At 39.5% G+C, this 16,286-nt stretch overlaps 1 protein-coding gene across 5 annotated transcripts in view; it reads right to left on the reverse strand.

Annotated features, from left to right (window-relative positions):
- Positions 1-16,286, reverse strand: part of sbf2 (SET binding factor 2) — a 72,644-nt gene that overhangs the window by 34,390 nt on the left and 21,968 nt on the right. For 4 of the 5 annotated variants that reach the window (XM_028401141.1, XM_028401138.1, XM_028401139.1 and 1 more), the window contains exons 3-15: positions 12,916-13,053; positions 8,777-8,911; positions 8,270-8,380; positions 7,032-7,137; positions 3,993-4,125; positions 3,028-3,136; positions 2,571-2,684; positions 2,371-2,448; positions 1,990-2,103; positions 1,080-1,208; positions 801-899; positions 432-636; positions 189-298 (exon numbers count right to left, since the gene is read on the reverse strand). In XM_028401141.1, the coding sequence (XP_028256942.1) occupies positions 189-298; positions 432-636; positions 801-899; positions 1,080-1,208; positions 1,990-2,103; positions 2,371-2,448; positions 2,571-2,684; positions 3,028-3,136; positions 3,993-4,125; positions 7,032-7,137; positions 8,270-8,380; positions 8,777-8,911; positions 12,916-13,053 (1,581 nt within the window). Of the gene's footprint in view, positions 1-188; positions 299-431; positions 637-800; positions 900-1,079; positions 1,209-1,989; positions 2,104-2,370; positions 2,449-2,570; positions 2,685-3,027; positions 3,137-3,992; positions 4,126-6,307; positions 6,328-7,031; positions 7,138-8,269; positions 8,381-8,776; positions 8,912-12,915; positions 13,054-16,286 lie in introns of those variants that run through there. The other variant, XM_028401140.1, reaches the window with a different exon arrangement.

The raw sequence follows: 16,286 nt of genomic DNA on the forward strand, positions 1-16,286 counted from the left end.
TGAAACATTTATGATTACAGGCCCCATCTATTCTAGTGTGTCAGGGTCTGGATGCCAGCTGGGAAATATTATGACGATGAACGTGAGGGGAGATCTGCAGTCTGAAGGACTGGTCCAACCCAAAGCAAGGATTAATGAGCTTGTTTAAAGGTTGATTAGCTCTCCTGATGAAAGACAGTGTGCATCACCTTTTCAGTCTCCAGGGTCTTGTTGTCAAAGATGAAGGAAATGCAACTCCGCACCACCTCCAGTCTGCGAGCACTGTTAAACACTGTGTTGCTCTTACCCATAATGGACACTGGAATAAAAGAACAGTCAGACCTGGAGTTAACAGCTGCAGCAGATATGAGTTCATCTAGACCTATCCATGTGGGAGTGAAGTACTGTATGTATTGTACAGTACAATGGTTGGATGAGTACAATGGGCATACCAACAGGTGGTCCAGCAGGTACAACACACTTCCTCTCCAGTCGTGTAGAAGGAGGTGTGCTGCTGTGTTTTGCTACACCCTCCTGCAGCATCTTCTCCACCTTTTCATTATCTAGCAGGGGAAAGGGTACCTGGTGCACACGCAGGTGGGATCCCTCGGACGGCCGAGGCACTTTCTGGAATGCCATGTGGGGGTTTGGGTTTTCCTAGCACACACAAACCCAGGAAGCAACACGTATTACACACAGCTGAATATACAATGGATAAACAGTAACACGCATGTAAAACACAGTAAAATGGGGACATCTGTCATTTACAGTGCTGCATAAACAGAAGAACTGTAGTTTAAGTTCTTTGCGTTAAGGCTTACATTTCTGTACAGCTGCTCAGAGAGCTCCCTGATGTGCTTCTGCAGCTTAGCAGGGTTCACCTCCTCTTTCTTGAAGCTGTCAAAGTCTAAGGCCACCAGCTAGAAACACACACAAACAAACTCAATCATTCTGTACACTATAAAAGGTGTACTGCAAAATATTCCAACATTTAACTGCTGCTGAACCATTCAACTATAAATCAGGAACTGTTTTCAGCCAGTTTTATGGAGAAAAAAATTTAAAACTATTTATGCATATAAACTGAAGTGTTGCTGTACCTCATCAAAGAGATCGCAGGCTCGGTAAGGTGGACCTCTCTCTGAGACAAAGCCAGCAAAGGCCATGCCATCCAAAACCTTGGTCAGGAAATCATTTTCGATGAGGCCTCGCTGGCCCAGAAAGGCAGTCTGGAAAATGTCACAATTAGAGCAGCTACACACAGACTGGGGAGAAATGTAATCTTGTTCATATGGATCTACTGCACACTAAAAACAAGCATAGCGATCACAGCCATTTTTAGAATACGACCGAACAATCTCTCTGCAAGAGGGCCTCTTTTTCTTAAAAAACATGGATAAGTCCTTCAACATGTACAAAAGGGGAAATAAATCTAGTTATAAATGACTACATGCAAATGAATTTAATTTACTTTATGCATAATTATTTGTGCTTGTGGGCAGAGGAGATAAAACACAGCTCACACAATCCTTCCCCACTCAGGGATTCCAGACGAATAAGCAGAGCTTTTGTTTATAATGTGATCCATGTGGGGTACTTTGAGGATGATGTGTGTGATGGGTTACCACGGAGATACCACAGACACGAACAAATAAAAAATCCCTGGCGCAAAACAAAAATGTAAACCTAATATGTTTCATATGGCTCATTGCCGGGCTTTGCCCAAGGTTACGAGCCTGTGTCCGAAGCTCGCATAAACAACAGGATAGCATCACGGAAGACTCATGAAGCCTCTGTGACACATTTACAACAAAGGCATACTCACACATACACAAGCAAACAAACACATGTAAACCCATGACGAGTTTATCTCTCAGGTATTTATGTAAAATTCCACCCACAGCACTCACTAAAACATTCTCGGCAGATTTAAAAAAAAAAACAAAAAACAATGCGTTCGGTGGGGAGGTTTATGCTAACTTTTAATTTTAACGATGGGTGTTTTTTTACCTTGTGAAAGTGAATAACAGGTTCGGAATGGATGCGGATGAGCTGCAGGCAAGACCTATAGCCTTGGAAGAGTTGTGCAAACAGCCTGAGAAAAACAGCCCTCACCTCCTTGTCCTGGAACACACACACATCAGTATTACTAATCAAAAAGCTATTTTACAAATGCAGTCCGATAAGCTACAGACATGCTATTTGTTTAAGAAGTAATGGGTTACCATCATCTGGGGCCATCACATCAACGTTAGTCTTTTTGCGATAAGAAAATTTATGTGATTAAGGCAGCCAGCCCGCTTCGTGGAGGAAGAGGAGGGCATCACTCCTCACAATACTGACATACCAGAAGGCTTGTGAATGAACGGAGGTCATGTGATAATGACTTACCAACAGCTTGAGGTTGGAGGCTGCAGTGCGAGGTGGAGGGAATGCATTGTCTGCTATCTCCAGATCAGGGTGCAAAACCTACAAAAATGAATGTATTGAAACTTAACTTATTTCTGATGATGTTTAAACTTGATGATTTCAGCATATGTAATTCACATGTTCTCCTATGGCCATTATTTAATGGTGCTTAATGTGCTTACCAGGGACAGGGTAGACTGTGTTTGGTGTAACAGAGGTTCAGGGAGCAGGGACAAGTGGATACACTCAGGAATCTTTATTGTTCCTCCATCCAGGTCAGCAATAATAACATCCAACTAATCAAATGAAAAACACAACACAGACAGGTCAGGTGGCTGGACTACAGCTGGAGGGAGTGCTGTGAGGCACAACACGTACAGGATGTCAGATGAGATTGAAACGAAACCAGCTAAATAAATAAAAACCACTTCATCTTCATATCTTTCTGAAAAGCAAAAGGGATTTTGACATTAAAACTCTCCAGTAGAAAGAAGAAGTCCTAAGATGTCACGATTGCTTTATGAATATCAAATAAATTCTCAGTATTTGTTAATGATTCACACGTGTCTGAAAGCACACAACAACGTCTGCATGCGAGTAAGACAAAATGCCGGATGCCTGCAACACATCTGCACTCACCAGATCTTGGATTTCACTCTGAAACATGGAGTGCACGCCGATGATGAAGGGAGTTGGAGAGCTCAGCACCTCCAGCAGCCGTGAAGGGAGTATAGGGATGTATGGGTAACTGAATAAATGAGAGAACAGACAGTGTAGAAATATACTAAGATAACAGATTACAGAATTATGCAATAGGTGTGCAGTGGGGAGCTTAAAATATACTTCCTTGTAGAGAAGGGCACATTATTATGAAAATGAAACATGTAAAATTTCTCTAACTGATAAGACAGCAGTAAAAATGACATGACACACACATTTTGCAATTGGAAATTATAAGTTATCATCATCATCTACCAGAAACTTGGGTGGTGTTGTGTCAGTCTAGTAGACATCATGTAGTTCTTGTCATGTCGACATCTAAAGCTAGCAACACAGAATTACTTAAGACCAGGACTGCCAATAAAAGGCACGTTTTAAAATAAAAATAATTCAGACTCATTTAAGTATCTGTCCATGACTTCCACATCCAAGCTTACTTATTTTTTACTTAAAATAAAGAACTTTAATGTTTACTCCTACACTGCTCTTGTATTTTGGTGTTGTATTCTACTGGCTTTTTTTTTTAAACATGGCCCACTTAACTCTTTGAGATTGACCTTTATATAGAGGATTCATAACATCGATGACCTAAAAAATCTTTGGAAGGCAGTGATGCATACATGCGCTATAAAAAGGAAGGAAGTCACTATTTAAGGAAAAGGCATTTCTATTAAAAAAATGAATTCTGACGAGAGAGTGAGTGGAAATGTGTTTTTGAAATTAAGATTTAACAAGCTTGAAATTAGTGATCTTACATATTAGATGTAGCCGTTTCTAAAACGAGTAAAGTAATTAGCAGAGTTAATTATCATTCAGTTCATATCAGGTGGTGTCAGTGGAAAGTCACATGAGAATCTGTTCTCTTTGTGGGGTCACATACTCACCTGTATTTAAGAGGAAACATGAGGGCTTCTAGGGCACGACATGCTTCTCCAAGCCGCTGGTAGCTGGTGGAGTGGAACAACACTTTGTGTTCGGTCAGAACCGCACAGAACAGGCTTAGAACATTTTGGATTCCTGAGAAGAGAAAAACAACAGAGAACAAAACTGATGAGGTATTTGTTGGAATGTGACAGCCACATTATTCCAGATCATCCTTCAAACATTTGCGGCTCTTTGTGGAGTGATTTCAAACCTCAAAACAAAAAACCTTACAACAAAACATTTCAGGGTATTGCACAGCTTCAAGGCTAATTACTGCCACTTCACACATGCAGCATTCTGTAGACTCTGTCCTTTTATGTGGATCAACCAAACAATATTAATATAGAGCTTTGTGGAGCTACTTATGGACTCAATGGATCAGATGTTAATCTGAAATTTGCTGTACAGAGTGCTGTAGGACTCTACAATGCATTAAGCAAATCTGCATGCTGGTCACTTCTGCCTAAAGCCATTTAAACCTGCTGGTCCTGCTGGTTCATAATGTCAAAAAACAAGAACTTTTCACAGCCAGTTTATGTTAAACACTGAACATAACTCTATGAGGAAACTCATCTCTAAAAAACAAAGGAAATTACACACTCTCATACAGTATAAATAATATTTCAAATACCAATGTGACAATCAGGAAGAATTCTAAGTTTACAGTTCCTGTTATTGTTTCCTATCAAGCAACTGACAGCGATTCATCACATACTGGAGTGATAAGGAGAGAGGAACACCGGCAGACATATCCGTGCCACTGGGGGCGCTGAGTCTGGATGTTTGTCTGTCTAAGTGGAACACTTCAGTGATAAACAGGAAACACAAGCCTCAACAACATCTGACATTGTGGGCCTAAACTATGTATTTTTGATGGTGACACTTTCTATTCACAGATGCTTGTTGGATCAAACTACATTTGGTTCATAATTACACACCCTCAGGTTCCGATGTTCAGGTGCTTATCTCAGGGAAACAGCTATACAAATTTTTGAGCCCTAAATAAAAAGTGGCAACAACAACCCAGGACACAAGAAGAGGCATGGCAACAAACAGCAGGACCGTTGATGACCAGTTTTATCTCACCCCCTCAAAGGGGGATGTACTTCCTGTGCAGTATGACATGTTTAACACACATTCCTCTGTGGTGACTCGGTGACCTGTGCACACAAAATGATGTGCTGACCTGCCTGTCTGTACAGCTACTATGCGGACCATATATGGACATAAAGATGACTTCATAAGTGAAACTGAGTGCTTGTTCTCTGTGCTTATGTGTCACCCATCAGCTGACCTACAGTATTTACTTTCCCTATCAGCATCAAAGAAATGATTAACTCTGCCAGCATCTAACGTTTTACTTTCATTTTGCGACAAGTCCTTCAGAGTTTCATGCTTACATTTCTGCAGCTTCATAATCAAAAACAAATTATTAGCACACTTATTTTCTGATATTAACATAACACCACCATCCTCTATAAAGATAAAAAAAATACTTTACCATGAGATATATAATTATTTTGTAAGATAATAAGTACCAATGTACCAATGTCATGCCTACAGCCATGAAACAGTTTAGCACAGAAACAGCAGGTTCAACTCAAATACAAGAAATCTTCCTCCCAGCACTTCAGGAAATTTGATGTTCCTTTTGTTAACTACATGTAAATGTTACAAGTACATAAATGAAAAATGTGATTTTATTTTCTAAGGCTCACCGTGTACTTGCTATAGCCTTGAACAGCATACATGTTCATAAGTAAAAACACTGTGCTAAGAGGTATTAATAAACAGCAACCAGGAAATGAGCACAGCAACATTTTAAACTTCTTACATGACTTCAACTACAGAAAAAGACATACCATTACAACACACATATGTTGCAGCCTAGGTGCTGTAAAGCATGGTGCTGATCAATTAATGCAAGTTTTTGGAGACTGACAGGCTGTGGTTAAATATTATATTAACATTCTGTTTTGTGAATCCAGATGTGCTGCAAATGCAGAACTTCCACTCTGATTACATGTTTCCTGTGAGTACCCCCCATGTGCATATTCTCCACTCTCCAAACACAGGGCCGAACAGGCATGGTGTTAATACACTCAGTGAATACAGTCCACTCTGATTTGAAGCAGATTTCTCTAATCAAATGAGGCCAAACAAGAGCCAACTTTCCATTACAAATCAAATTTCAGGTGAATTGTATTCAATTTCACTCTCAGCTTGTAGACGCATGCTGCAAAAAGTAAAAGGATTCTGACTACTCAAGAATTACCTGAAAAATATGAATATAACCTGGAAAAATATATACAAAGTTTATGAATTATCCCAAATATTACATTTTTTAATGTATGTAGGAAGTGATAGATACACTCTGAATTACTATTTGTCTTGTTGAAATCAGGCACGCGGTATCTTTAACAGAGCTTGTGTTGGCTTCACAAACCATTAAAAAAATACATTGTGCCATGTGAAACCAGCACACTGCATCAAATCTTCATCATGTGCTCATTCTAGCCCAGAGAAAATCACAATAATACTGATTGGACATGGCACGTTACTGCCTCAGACACATTTACTGTGGAATTAGTCTAAGCTCTTAATGGCTCACACCAAAGGGCTCCTGACTGTAAAGGTCTTATAGTGCAGTTCACCAACATGTGATTAACGTGGTCCAATCTAATAAGAACAAGTGTGAAATATGTTACACGTTTTAAGCTGCTTTGTTAAATTGACAAGTATTATTTTAAGACCAATCTTTGATTGTAAGATCAGAACAAACAACAGAGGCAGACCAATAATCTAACTAAGTATGAGTACGTGGCTGTCTGCAGCAGGAAGCTGTTGTTAATTCAATATGTTGTACAGCAGGATTTATATTAACATATAAATTATATTTAGTCACTTATTTCAAGTACAGATACATTAGTACAGTCACAAATAAGTCATCCCCTGTCTCATGATTACTGGTTAATGGTTATCAGAGAGCTTGGACCCACCGAGCTGCTGGAAGAGCAGTGCTACACTCTTGCATGTGACAGGCAATGTGTCGTTCAGAGGTGTCTGGATGAGCTGCCTGTCTCCCGCTCCCAGGCTAAACAGCTTCTGTAAAGAAAAACAAAAAACAGCACAGGTCAGGCAACAGTCATGGAAAATTACGATGAGCATCACAACCACAGAGTCAAGCAGTGCTGCAAATGACAGCCATCCATTCAGATTATTAGCAGAGAGCACTGTGACTGTATCAAATAAAGAACACACATGCTATTCAGTGCTACACAGACACTGCAGCTGCGCGACTGAATTATCCATCTGAATATGTTGGCTTGGCATCGACCAAAGAAAATCTCAGTGACATATTCATCAAAATATAAATGGTACAGGTCACGCATCACACAAACAAAGTTGAAAACATATATCAATAGTGTGTATCTGTTTTTAATATGTAAGTATAAAAGTCAACGTTAAAGCAGAGTTTCCAGTCATACAATTCCTGACATACCTGTGTGATTAACTTGTTGTCATGACAAATATGTCTGCCTGCAACTGACAGACACAGCAACCTGAGATTTAAAGCGGCATCTTGCTGATGAAGATAGATAAGATAAAACTTTATTGATCCCTGGAGGGAAATCTGTTACAGGTCGAACAGGCCAAATTCTTCACTCTTACGGCACATTAGCCATCGTTTAAAATAAAGTTTGATATGTGCGTCACAGATAAGAATTTATGCGCAGTGGTAAATGTAAAATTATAACTTGTATAATTTTCCATTATAAATGGGACACACTTTGGCTCCAGTTGATTTAAAAGGTGTTTCTCTGGTTTTGTGTATTTCTAGCTTCAACTTCTGCCACCAAACTGCAGCAAAAAATACCCTTTAATATAATGAGGGATGTTAATGCAGTGACATTTCAAAATATAATCCCTAAGGAACCATAAACACTGTTTAAGGGTTTGGCTGTCTTGCCCCACTTTAGAATGAGGTATGTTCCGAGTAACACCATGGGAAAAACTTACGACAATATAGTAAAAAATTACTGCCTGTGGCTGAACAACAATGTTTGGCAACACCTGAATATGGCATTCCTGATTGGTAGCTCAGACATCATAAATCACTGTTGTGAGCCTCAGCCATCCCTTCCACATACTGTCAATCGACACACAATGGTTGAGATTAAGATTTAGTAGGCCCTGGACTGGACTGTAGTAGTTTGGACACGCTGTGCAGACATACCTGGGATCCACCAGCAACAGGAACCTGGAATGCAAAGAGGTTGGCCACCAGACCCTCTAGAGGGAAACTCAGGCTATCAATGTAAACTGTGTAGATTAGACCCAAGCATCCCTGTGAAGACAAGATGAAAACTACAACTAAGACATGGATACACAGGATAGCATCAAATATGAGAGACATCAGTATGTTAAATTTCTATTAAAATGACTAAAATGTTCTGTTTATTTGTCTGTGATGTGTGCTTTGCCTGCACAGAAAATCCATTGCCATGAATAGCCTGACGGACTGAGTCTGCACAAACTTTGATTGTAATGAGAAGATCACATGATCTTATGCTTCTGTGCCTCATTTACTTTACTAAAGTAAATGCTTACACAAAACATAGAGATTTGCGTCATATCAGGACTACAAGATGAAAGCATGATTTCAGAAAAATTCAGAGAATTTGTTCTGAACAAACAGACAAATATTTTTAAATTAAGATTTAATCATATGGTGTCTTATTACCCGGAATATTTCAGGATAATCCAGCCTGGACACGAGAATCAGACTTTTTGGTGCAAACACTTGAGCTGGCTGGATCAGGCCATCTTCCTCTGCCTCCTCATCTTCATCTCCGTCAGCCTCAATACTCTTTGATCCCTAAAACGTGAAAAAAGAAGCAAAAGATGTTAACACGTGGACTATAGACCTTGAGAACAGCAGCCCCACTGAGCTCCGGATTTAGCTTGAGTCCCTCAAATTCAGCACAAGGTCCAGTAACATGATGGTTTAGCTTACAACCAACATGCATGTTACAGTTCAAAATTCTAACCGTGCATTTTCTCTTGAGGGCTGTATTATACAACAAACACTAAAAACAAGAAGGAAGATTTGTGGCATTCCTACAACAAAACACAGCCTCTCGTATCAAACAGTCTGTCTCCAGAGAGACATAAAGTATGAGGCACATTTATGAAACTTTGGATAATTTATTGTCGCCTTTCCTAATCACTAAATGAAGGCCACAAATTTTCGGAAATTACAGTGACCTCAATAAAAGATTTCACCTCCAAGGAGCCTTTGTGGATTCAGTTAGAGAGAGTACTTGTGACCTCCCAGTGCAACAAATGGATGACATCAAAGTAGGCTTGTGCAAAATCGTATCGTGTGCAATTAATCGTCAGAAAAACTGTCATCGATTAATATTTGCCACTTATCGATTACGGCGATTAGTGCCTCGTCATGATGACGCATTTTTGTGTGCAGCGTACTCTCACCATCACCCGCGCACATGTGAGTCCACAATAACAATAATGGTGGAAGGCAGTGGTGTTCAGTTAAATAATGCGGAGCAGCACGTTCCTAACATAAGTTCAACGTCTGTCACCATAAGCCCGAGCACGAAGAAAGCCGAAGAAAGCCGAAGAAAGCGCGACGAGGACACAACGACGGCTACAGCTGTAGTGCCGCGACATGCATTAGGTGAAGCGTGGAGCTTTGCCATAGTAACTGAATTTTTGCTCGTATCAAATGAATGAACTCCGATCTTTATTTACAGACTCCACAGCAAGATAGGAAACATTACAACAGCGAAGTCTCCTCCAGCAGATATTGGAAAGAATTCCACTCAGCCGAGAATCCGCGATATGTTTAGTCATTGTGCTGCTTACGACCAAACGAAGCGCTGGAAGATTGTAACGCAGGTTGATTTGCACAGACACACATTTAAATGTGAAATTGTCCGGTTTGTTTATTTGTTTGTTTTTTCTGCTGCTGTTCTACAGTCTGAGTGAAAACATGCTCTAGTCTGTGACATATTCCAGTCACAGGTTCATTTGCACAGACACATTTTTTAACTTGAAATAATCACTGATGTGACTTTTCTGAACTTACTTGTCTATTTGTCTGTATTTGTCTGTTAATGTTGACATGCTTTGTGACCTTAAGATAAAAACATTTGAAGGACAAAGTTACTTTAAATGTTTGCTTCATTATTATTTTGAAGCAGTTTGTGCCTCAATATTATCAATACATATTTCCATGGCTGGTTGGTGCCTAATCACCAGCTTAACCTGTTAGAATGAAGTAGTTAACTTGACTGATGATTTGTCGGTATCATGCTAGAACACTGTGCCAATTTAGAGTCAAAAACATGTAAGTGCAATTGTCATCAATTAATCGTCAAATTAATCGTTATCGGCTAAATGCCACAATTAATCGTGATTAATTTTTTTGCCAATATCGCCCAACCCTACATCAAAGACAACAATGCTTAATATCTATTAAGTGTATCAGTATGCATATTTTACTGTTCAATATGATTAGAATTGGATCTATAAGCTTGGATTCAACACTGACACAACGACCTCTCTGAGCTCATTCTTAACTAAAGCCCTTATCACAATCTGGTATATTTCTCCAGACAGTGAAAACATGCCACAAGTGCTTTAGTATCTCAGGACCAAGGAGTATGGGATCAAAATATCGCATTCAGATGAAGGGTCACATTTCACCATTATTCTTGGGATTTGTTTAATTTATTAATAAAAATACATTCCTGCGCTGCCTGTCTGGATGCTCCATGAGCAGATAAGGATGTAAGTTTGTACAGTTAAGACTGCTACACCCTCACGTTTTCAAGAAGATCTTCAATGCAATAAAGTCAATTCTGGAATGTGCAATTGTTTGCATGATGTCTGGACAAGTCCAAAAATAGCCCTGAGCTAATGATTAACTAGATCCTGACAAAAACGATTAGGTGGTGTTGTGGATGGGCAGTCTGTCAAAAGTTTATTAGTTTAGCCTTCACAGTACAGTGTGTAATCTACACAGATATCCACGTGTCTCGGTCAAGTGTCTTATAGTATACACAAACATCATCGTTATTGCTACCTATTTAAGACATATGTGTATTTACATTATAGTTCCTGTCCTCCAGATGTATTCATGTTTTTTGACCCTTATGTAGATCATAACCATGGGGGCAGCTTTCATACTGAGAAGCTTCTCTTTTGGCACAACTTCCTGTTTTTGCACTGCTTTTTCAAAATTGGAAAGTCTCTTACATGCATCAGTGCATTGCAGGTATATAAGATGACAAATGAAACATTTCAATAAGTTGTCTGAATATACTTATCTTTAAAGATTTTTTTTATCTTCAGAGTCAGACAATTAAGTGATCAACTGCACACATTTTTTTGTTGTATAAATAATCTATACTGTCTGGCACAATTGTGGTTATTAAACAGTTGCCCTAAATGCCAGATGTCAAAAAGTAAATATAAGTGTACCTTAATTTTCGTCAAAGGACACGGCGGTCTGGAGTGTGGCCTTTGGAGAATTTCTTACTTGTTAGTTTTTACAAAGCACTGTGTCTGAAGCCTGGGAATCTTGGCAACCACAGGCTAGGTTTAAAGTGTGACCGGCACACATGATTCTATGTGGAAAATAAGGTTGCAAATGCAACCACCTTATCAGATGCTGTGAAAAACAATTCGTCTTTAACCGCAGGCATCAAAGAATGTAGACACTCACAACATTTAGAATTGCATTTTTGGTTACACAATGGTATCCTTAGCCTGCAGTGATGAGATTGGCCTATATGGAAGAAGTTTTCTGGTACTGTAGGCTCTTTCAAATACACTTGATAACATCTAAGAACTGGGCTAATTTTGGTTTATTTTCTTTCTTTGATGTGGCAATCTGGCCAGAAATCCTTCCTCCTCTGATGTTTCAGATCCAAGGTGGAAAATGTGCTGAGTTAGGTAACCAGGGGAATGTTTATGTAATTGTTGTCGGATTCACACAACAAGCTAGTAGGGAAAAGTAGTGAGGAAAGGAAGCTCTATAGAATTGACTCTGGACATTCCACCTACGAGACTGGAGTGCTGAAAACCCACACATCTAAAGGCATTTCAAAGTACATTAAATTTCACTGATCTAACAGGAATGTGATTGACGACTGCATTCCACATGTGAAAGGATATGAAGTCACAATAGGCAGAGTGACAGGGGTCATTTAAGGCCTTCAACAACAGCTGACACAGTGAAACAATTAGTGTGGTATTCTGAGGGCTTTTGGCCGAGAGTCAATAACAAGATCATTCATAAGTACAAAAATGATCCCGCTCAAACAAATCAATTGCAATCAATAATTCATGGGGTTTTTTTAACATTTGTGTCATGACCACTAATCAAAAACAAATATAAAGTGCTGGATAGGAGTGCAAGTCCACCACATTGCCCAACAAGATATCTCTAAGAGTTTCTAAGTCATTAAAGAAATGCAAACGATGCTCATGATGACGAGACCCTAAAAACTGCACACAGCACTGTGTCACACTCAGTTCTTAAGCTTAGTGGTTTTCTGCATGTGCCCTGTCTGTTCTCCTTCTACATTGACCAGCCTCACTAACTTTCTAATGTTGTAATGTATGAAATGCTAGTGGGACTGTTAGTAAATACTGTGGGTTTTTTGTGTTTTCTTCAATCTATTGCTGAGGGGCATGGCTTCAGTGTTTAGAAACGTGGTCAAAATAACATCTACAAGAATTCCAGAACCAAACAGTATTGCAAGAATGACGTCATTCAGTGTTATTCACTGAATTTATTTTTGTGTGGTGGAAATGTACAGTAAAGAGCTGAGTTTGTGAATTGCGTCTTACCTGCAGATTGACTTCAGCCTCATAGAAAGTGAGACAGGAGCAGTAGTGTCGGTCCGAGTCGATGTCTGTCAGCACTACAGTGAAGAAGGTGGGTGCTTTCCTGTCCCTGGACAGCCTCCAACCTCCCGGCTGGCAGAACTGAAAAGATGTTAAGTAAAAATACCATTACATGAGGACAATTTACAGAATGTGGATGTAAACCCTTTTAGATATGCACTACTTTCAAGATAGGTTGACAGCATCTGATTATGTCACTTTTTGTAAAAGAGTCAATGGCAATCATGAACTTGGTTACATATCACTTTTAACAATAATAACAGGAGGTACTTGCATTAATGGATACACACACTTGAAAAAACCAAGAAAGAAGCCCTGGAAGTGCACAGGCCTTTGGCTAGCATGATCAAAGACTTTAATGAGAGCAAAGGCGCTTCCTACTGATAACCAATTCACTCATTGTAACTCATCCCAATGCCCATAGACAGGATGTTGCAATTATGCACGTGTACTGACCATGCCACTGAGTAGGAAGTGGCATGTTTGGAATTTGTTTTCATCAGCAAACTCATTAACTGTCTGAAATAGAAGGGAAATCTTAACATGTAAACATCTTAAAAACAAATGGAAAAATACCCAGGAATGAAGCAACATGCCACCCACTTGAACAGGAACGATTTTTTTTGGCGAAATAAACTATGTACTACCAATAAATTAAAAAAAAATCAGTTTTGATTGTCTTATAAAACTCACATAAAAAAGGTTTTATGTGAATTTTGTATTCAAGTGAATAAAAAAAGGTTTGTTTTTTTTACTCACAAAATACTCTGTGTTAAAGATTTAGAATCACACAAATCAGTAATTTAAAACGCATGACAAAACGGAACAGTTTCTAGAAAAAACGTGGGCATGGATACTCAGAAACACTGTAACCATAATAAATACGATCTTACACAGGTTTTATCCCTCACACCAACAGTGTGACTCATTGTCAATCGTAACACAAAACATCTGTAAAATGTGGAAAAAAAACAAGATTTTTTTTTCTGATGGTTTTGTTAGGCATAAATAGCTTATCGATAAAATTATTTTATAGATGAAGAGTTTGACTGCTGTTTGTATTGCTTCCACATTCACACGTCAATCCCTTGAGTCAATAATAACCTACACACTGTATCTTGAGAAATTAATGGATTATCAGGAGACAAACACTAAAAATGAAAGTGGCACATCAGAGAGCAGAGGGCCAAAATATGGGAAGCAGGCGGGCATTTGGTCAGTGTTTGTGTCTGGTTTCTTTCTGTTTTTGCTGGAGGCCCAACTGGCTCTGGCCCTGAAAATGGTGTTTAGACTGCTCCTCAGGGGTTACATGGGGGATCACCAGACACATGGAGGAAGAGAAGAGACTGGGATAAGGAGGGGTGAGTGAGGGCAAAAACAGATGGATTGACGGATCTGTGTATAGCCAAAGACAAATACATTGGCATGGTTTTGTCTCTTGGGCTGAAAAAGAGGAGGAGTAGACATGGAGAAAGAGAAGAGAGCGCTGAAGGAAAGAAGGAGAGCAGGAAAATGGAGATTAAGTGAGGAAGGGAGGAAAGAGGGAGAGGGAGGGAGTATTTGGCTTCCTTAACCTGGAGGATTGGACCAGGATGCCATCATCTTCCAGCAGATACAATAGTCCCCAGGAAATCTGGTAAATCTGCATTGTGATGAGGCGTGTGTGTGTGCATGCACACTTAGCCCAGACAGGATCCAAGGACAAGTGCGGATAACTGTGATCCTGTCCTAAACTATTCCAACTATGCCATTCATTGTTGTCAAAAAAAAGAGATAAACACATTTGGGAACGCATAGCACAGAAGATCACAGGAGATATAACATCCTGTGTTATGTTAGGATTGTATACATGTGTGAAAGAGAGGCTAACTGTACGGGACAGTGATGTGTTTCCTTTTGTGTTTATTATTGTTTAGAATTTATTTTTTTATTTTATTACTTGCTATTTCACCTTATTTTATATTTCTAACCTGTTTCTGAGCATGCATGGAGCACCTGAAATGTAAGCCATTTCCCCCTGGGATTAATAAAGTATTTCTCATTCTGATTCTGAAGCAGGTCTTTCAGCTGTAGGTCTGCAGAGACACGAGGGCAGGCGCTGTTTCAAAGACACTTTAGGGAGTTCAAGATGAGTAAATTTCACTGGATTCATGTAACAAAACACCCAGACACCTGACATCACTTTACATACAACTTAAGGCTGTCTAAGTAAAATATGACGTCTTGTCCTGCAGCTGAATCCAACAGGGACTTTACAAAGAGGGCGGTTCAGAAAATGTTGATGCCTTATATCCTCTGCATATGTATTTGTATACAACTATGTGGTTCCTGAAGCTTTAGAAATATTTTCATGCAACATTATCTGCTTACATTATCTACAACATTATCTCTGTTTTAGCATTTGCTGAGAAATGAAATCACTGTAGGAGTGCCAAGATCTGCAGTTCCTCGAGTGACATGAAACTAGTTCCAGGTTAAAATGTCCAACTTTATAGACTGACTGCTTTGATTGACAGGGTGTGTGCAATCTCAGATTATGTGTTGCCTACTTACATTGCCATCAAACCACTCCACTTTCAGTTGTGCTCAAACACTTAAATCAACCTAGAGTTAGGCAGACTCAGGCATTGCCAACATGGTAATTGGTGAAGCCTTGCATAGAGGTTTTACTATAGATGTTGTCCATCTTTATTTTCAGTCTATGATGCACAATCACACAAAAAGGTATTTATTGTTTGCACTTGATGATTTCAAAGGTTGCCCTGGTTTACTATAACATCCAATATGGTAACACCATAATCAACAGAGAACAAAAATGAACAGAATTGGTGAATTTAGGTCAGTGGTTGCACAAGAGACTGGTCTTAATCATGAATAGAAGACAGATTACCAGGATGCAGCACAGGGAACTGCAAGTGCTGACTGACAGCATCAGGCACAAGATGTGCTGTACATTCACCTATAGACTGGAACAGGAATCTAATGCAGTGCAACAGGTGCAAAGGTCAGCATGTAGGAAATATAGCCTTAGTACAGTGTAAGTACACCCCCACACACACAAAGGACATTTCGAAATTAGACCCTAGTCAAGTGACAAAGGAACTCTGGAACACTGTTGCTGTATTGATGTCAAAGCCGAGTAAACTGTTGCCCTCCAGCTAAACCCACTGCATCTCATCATGTGCTGCAGCAAGGCATGACTGACTCCCAACCACACTATTCACTGACTCAGTCAGTGACACTGGATATGCAGTCTGACCTGCTAAGCATCGTCACAGTAGAGCGCTAGAGGGGGAGCATTAGAAAAAAAAGCA

This window comes from Parambassis ranga, chromosome 3 (genome assembly GCF_900634625.1).
Source record: "Parambassis ranga chromosome 3, fParRan2.1, whole genome shotgun sequence".
In the NCBI taxonomy this organism is placed as follows: domain Eukaryota; kingdom Metazoa; phylum Chordata; class Actinopteri; family Ambassidae; genus Parambassis; species Parambassis ranga.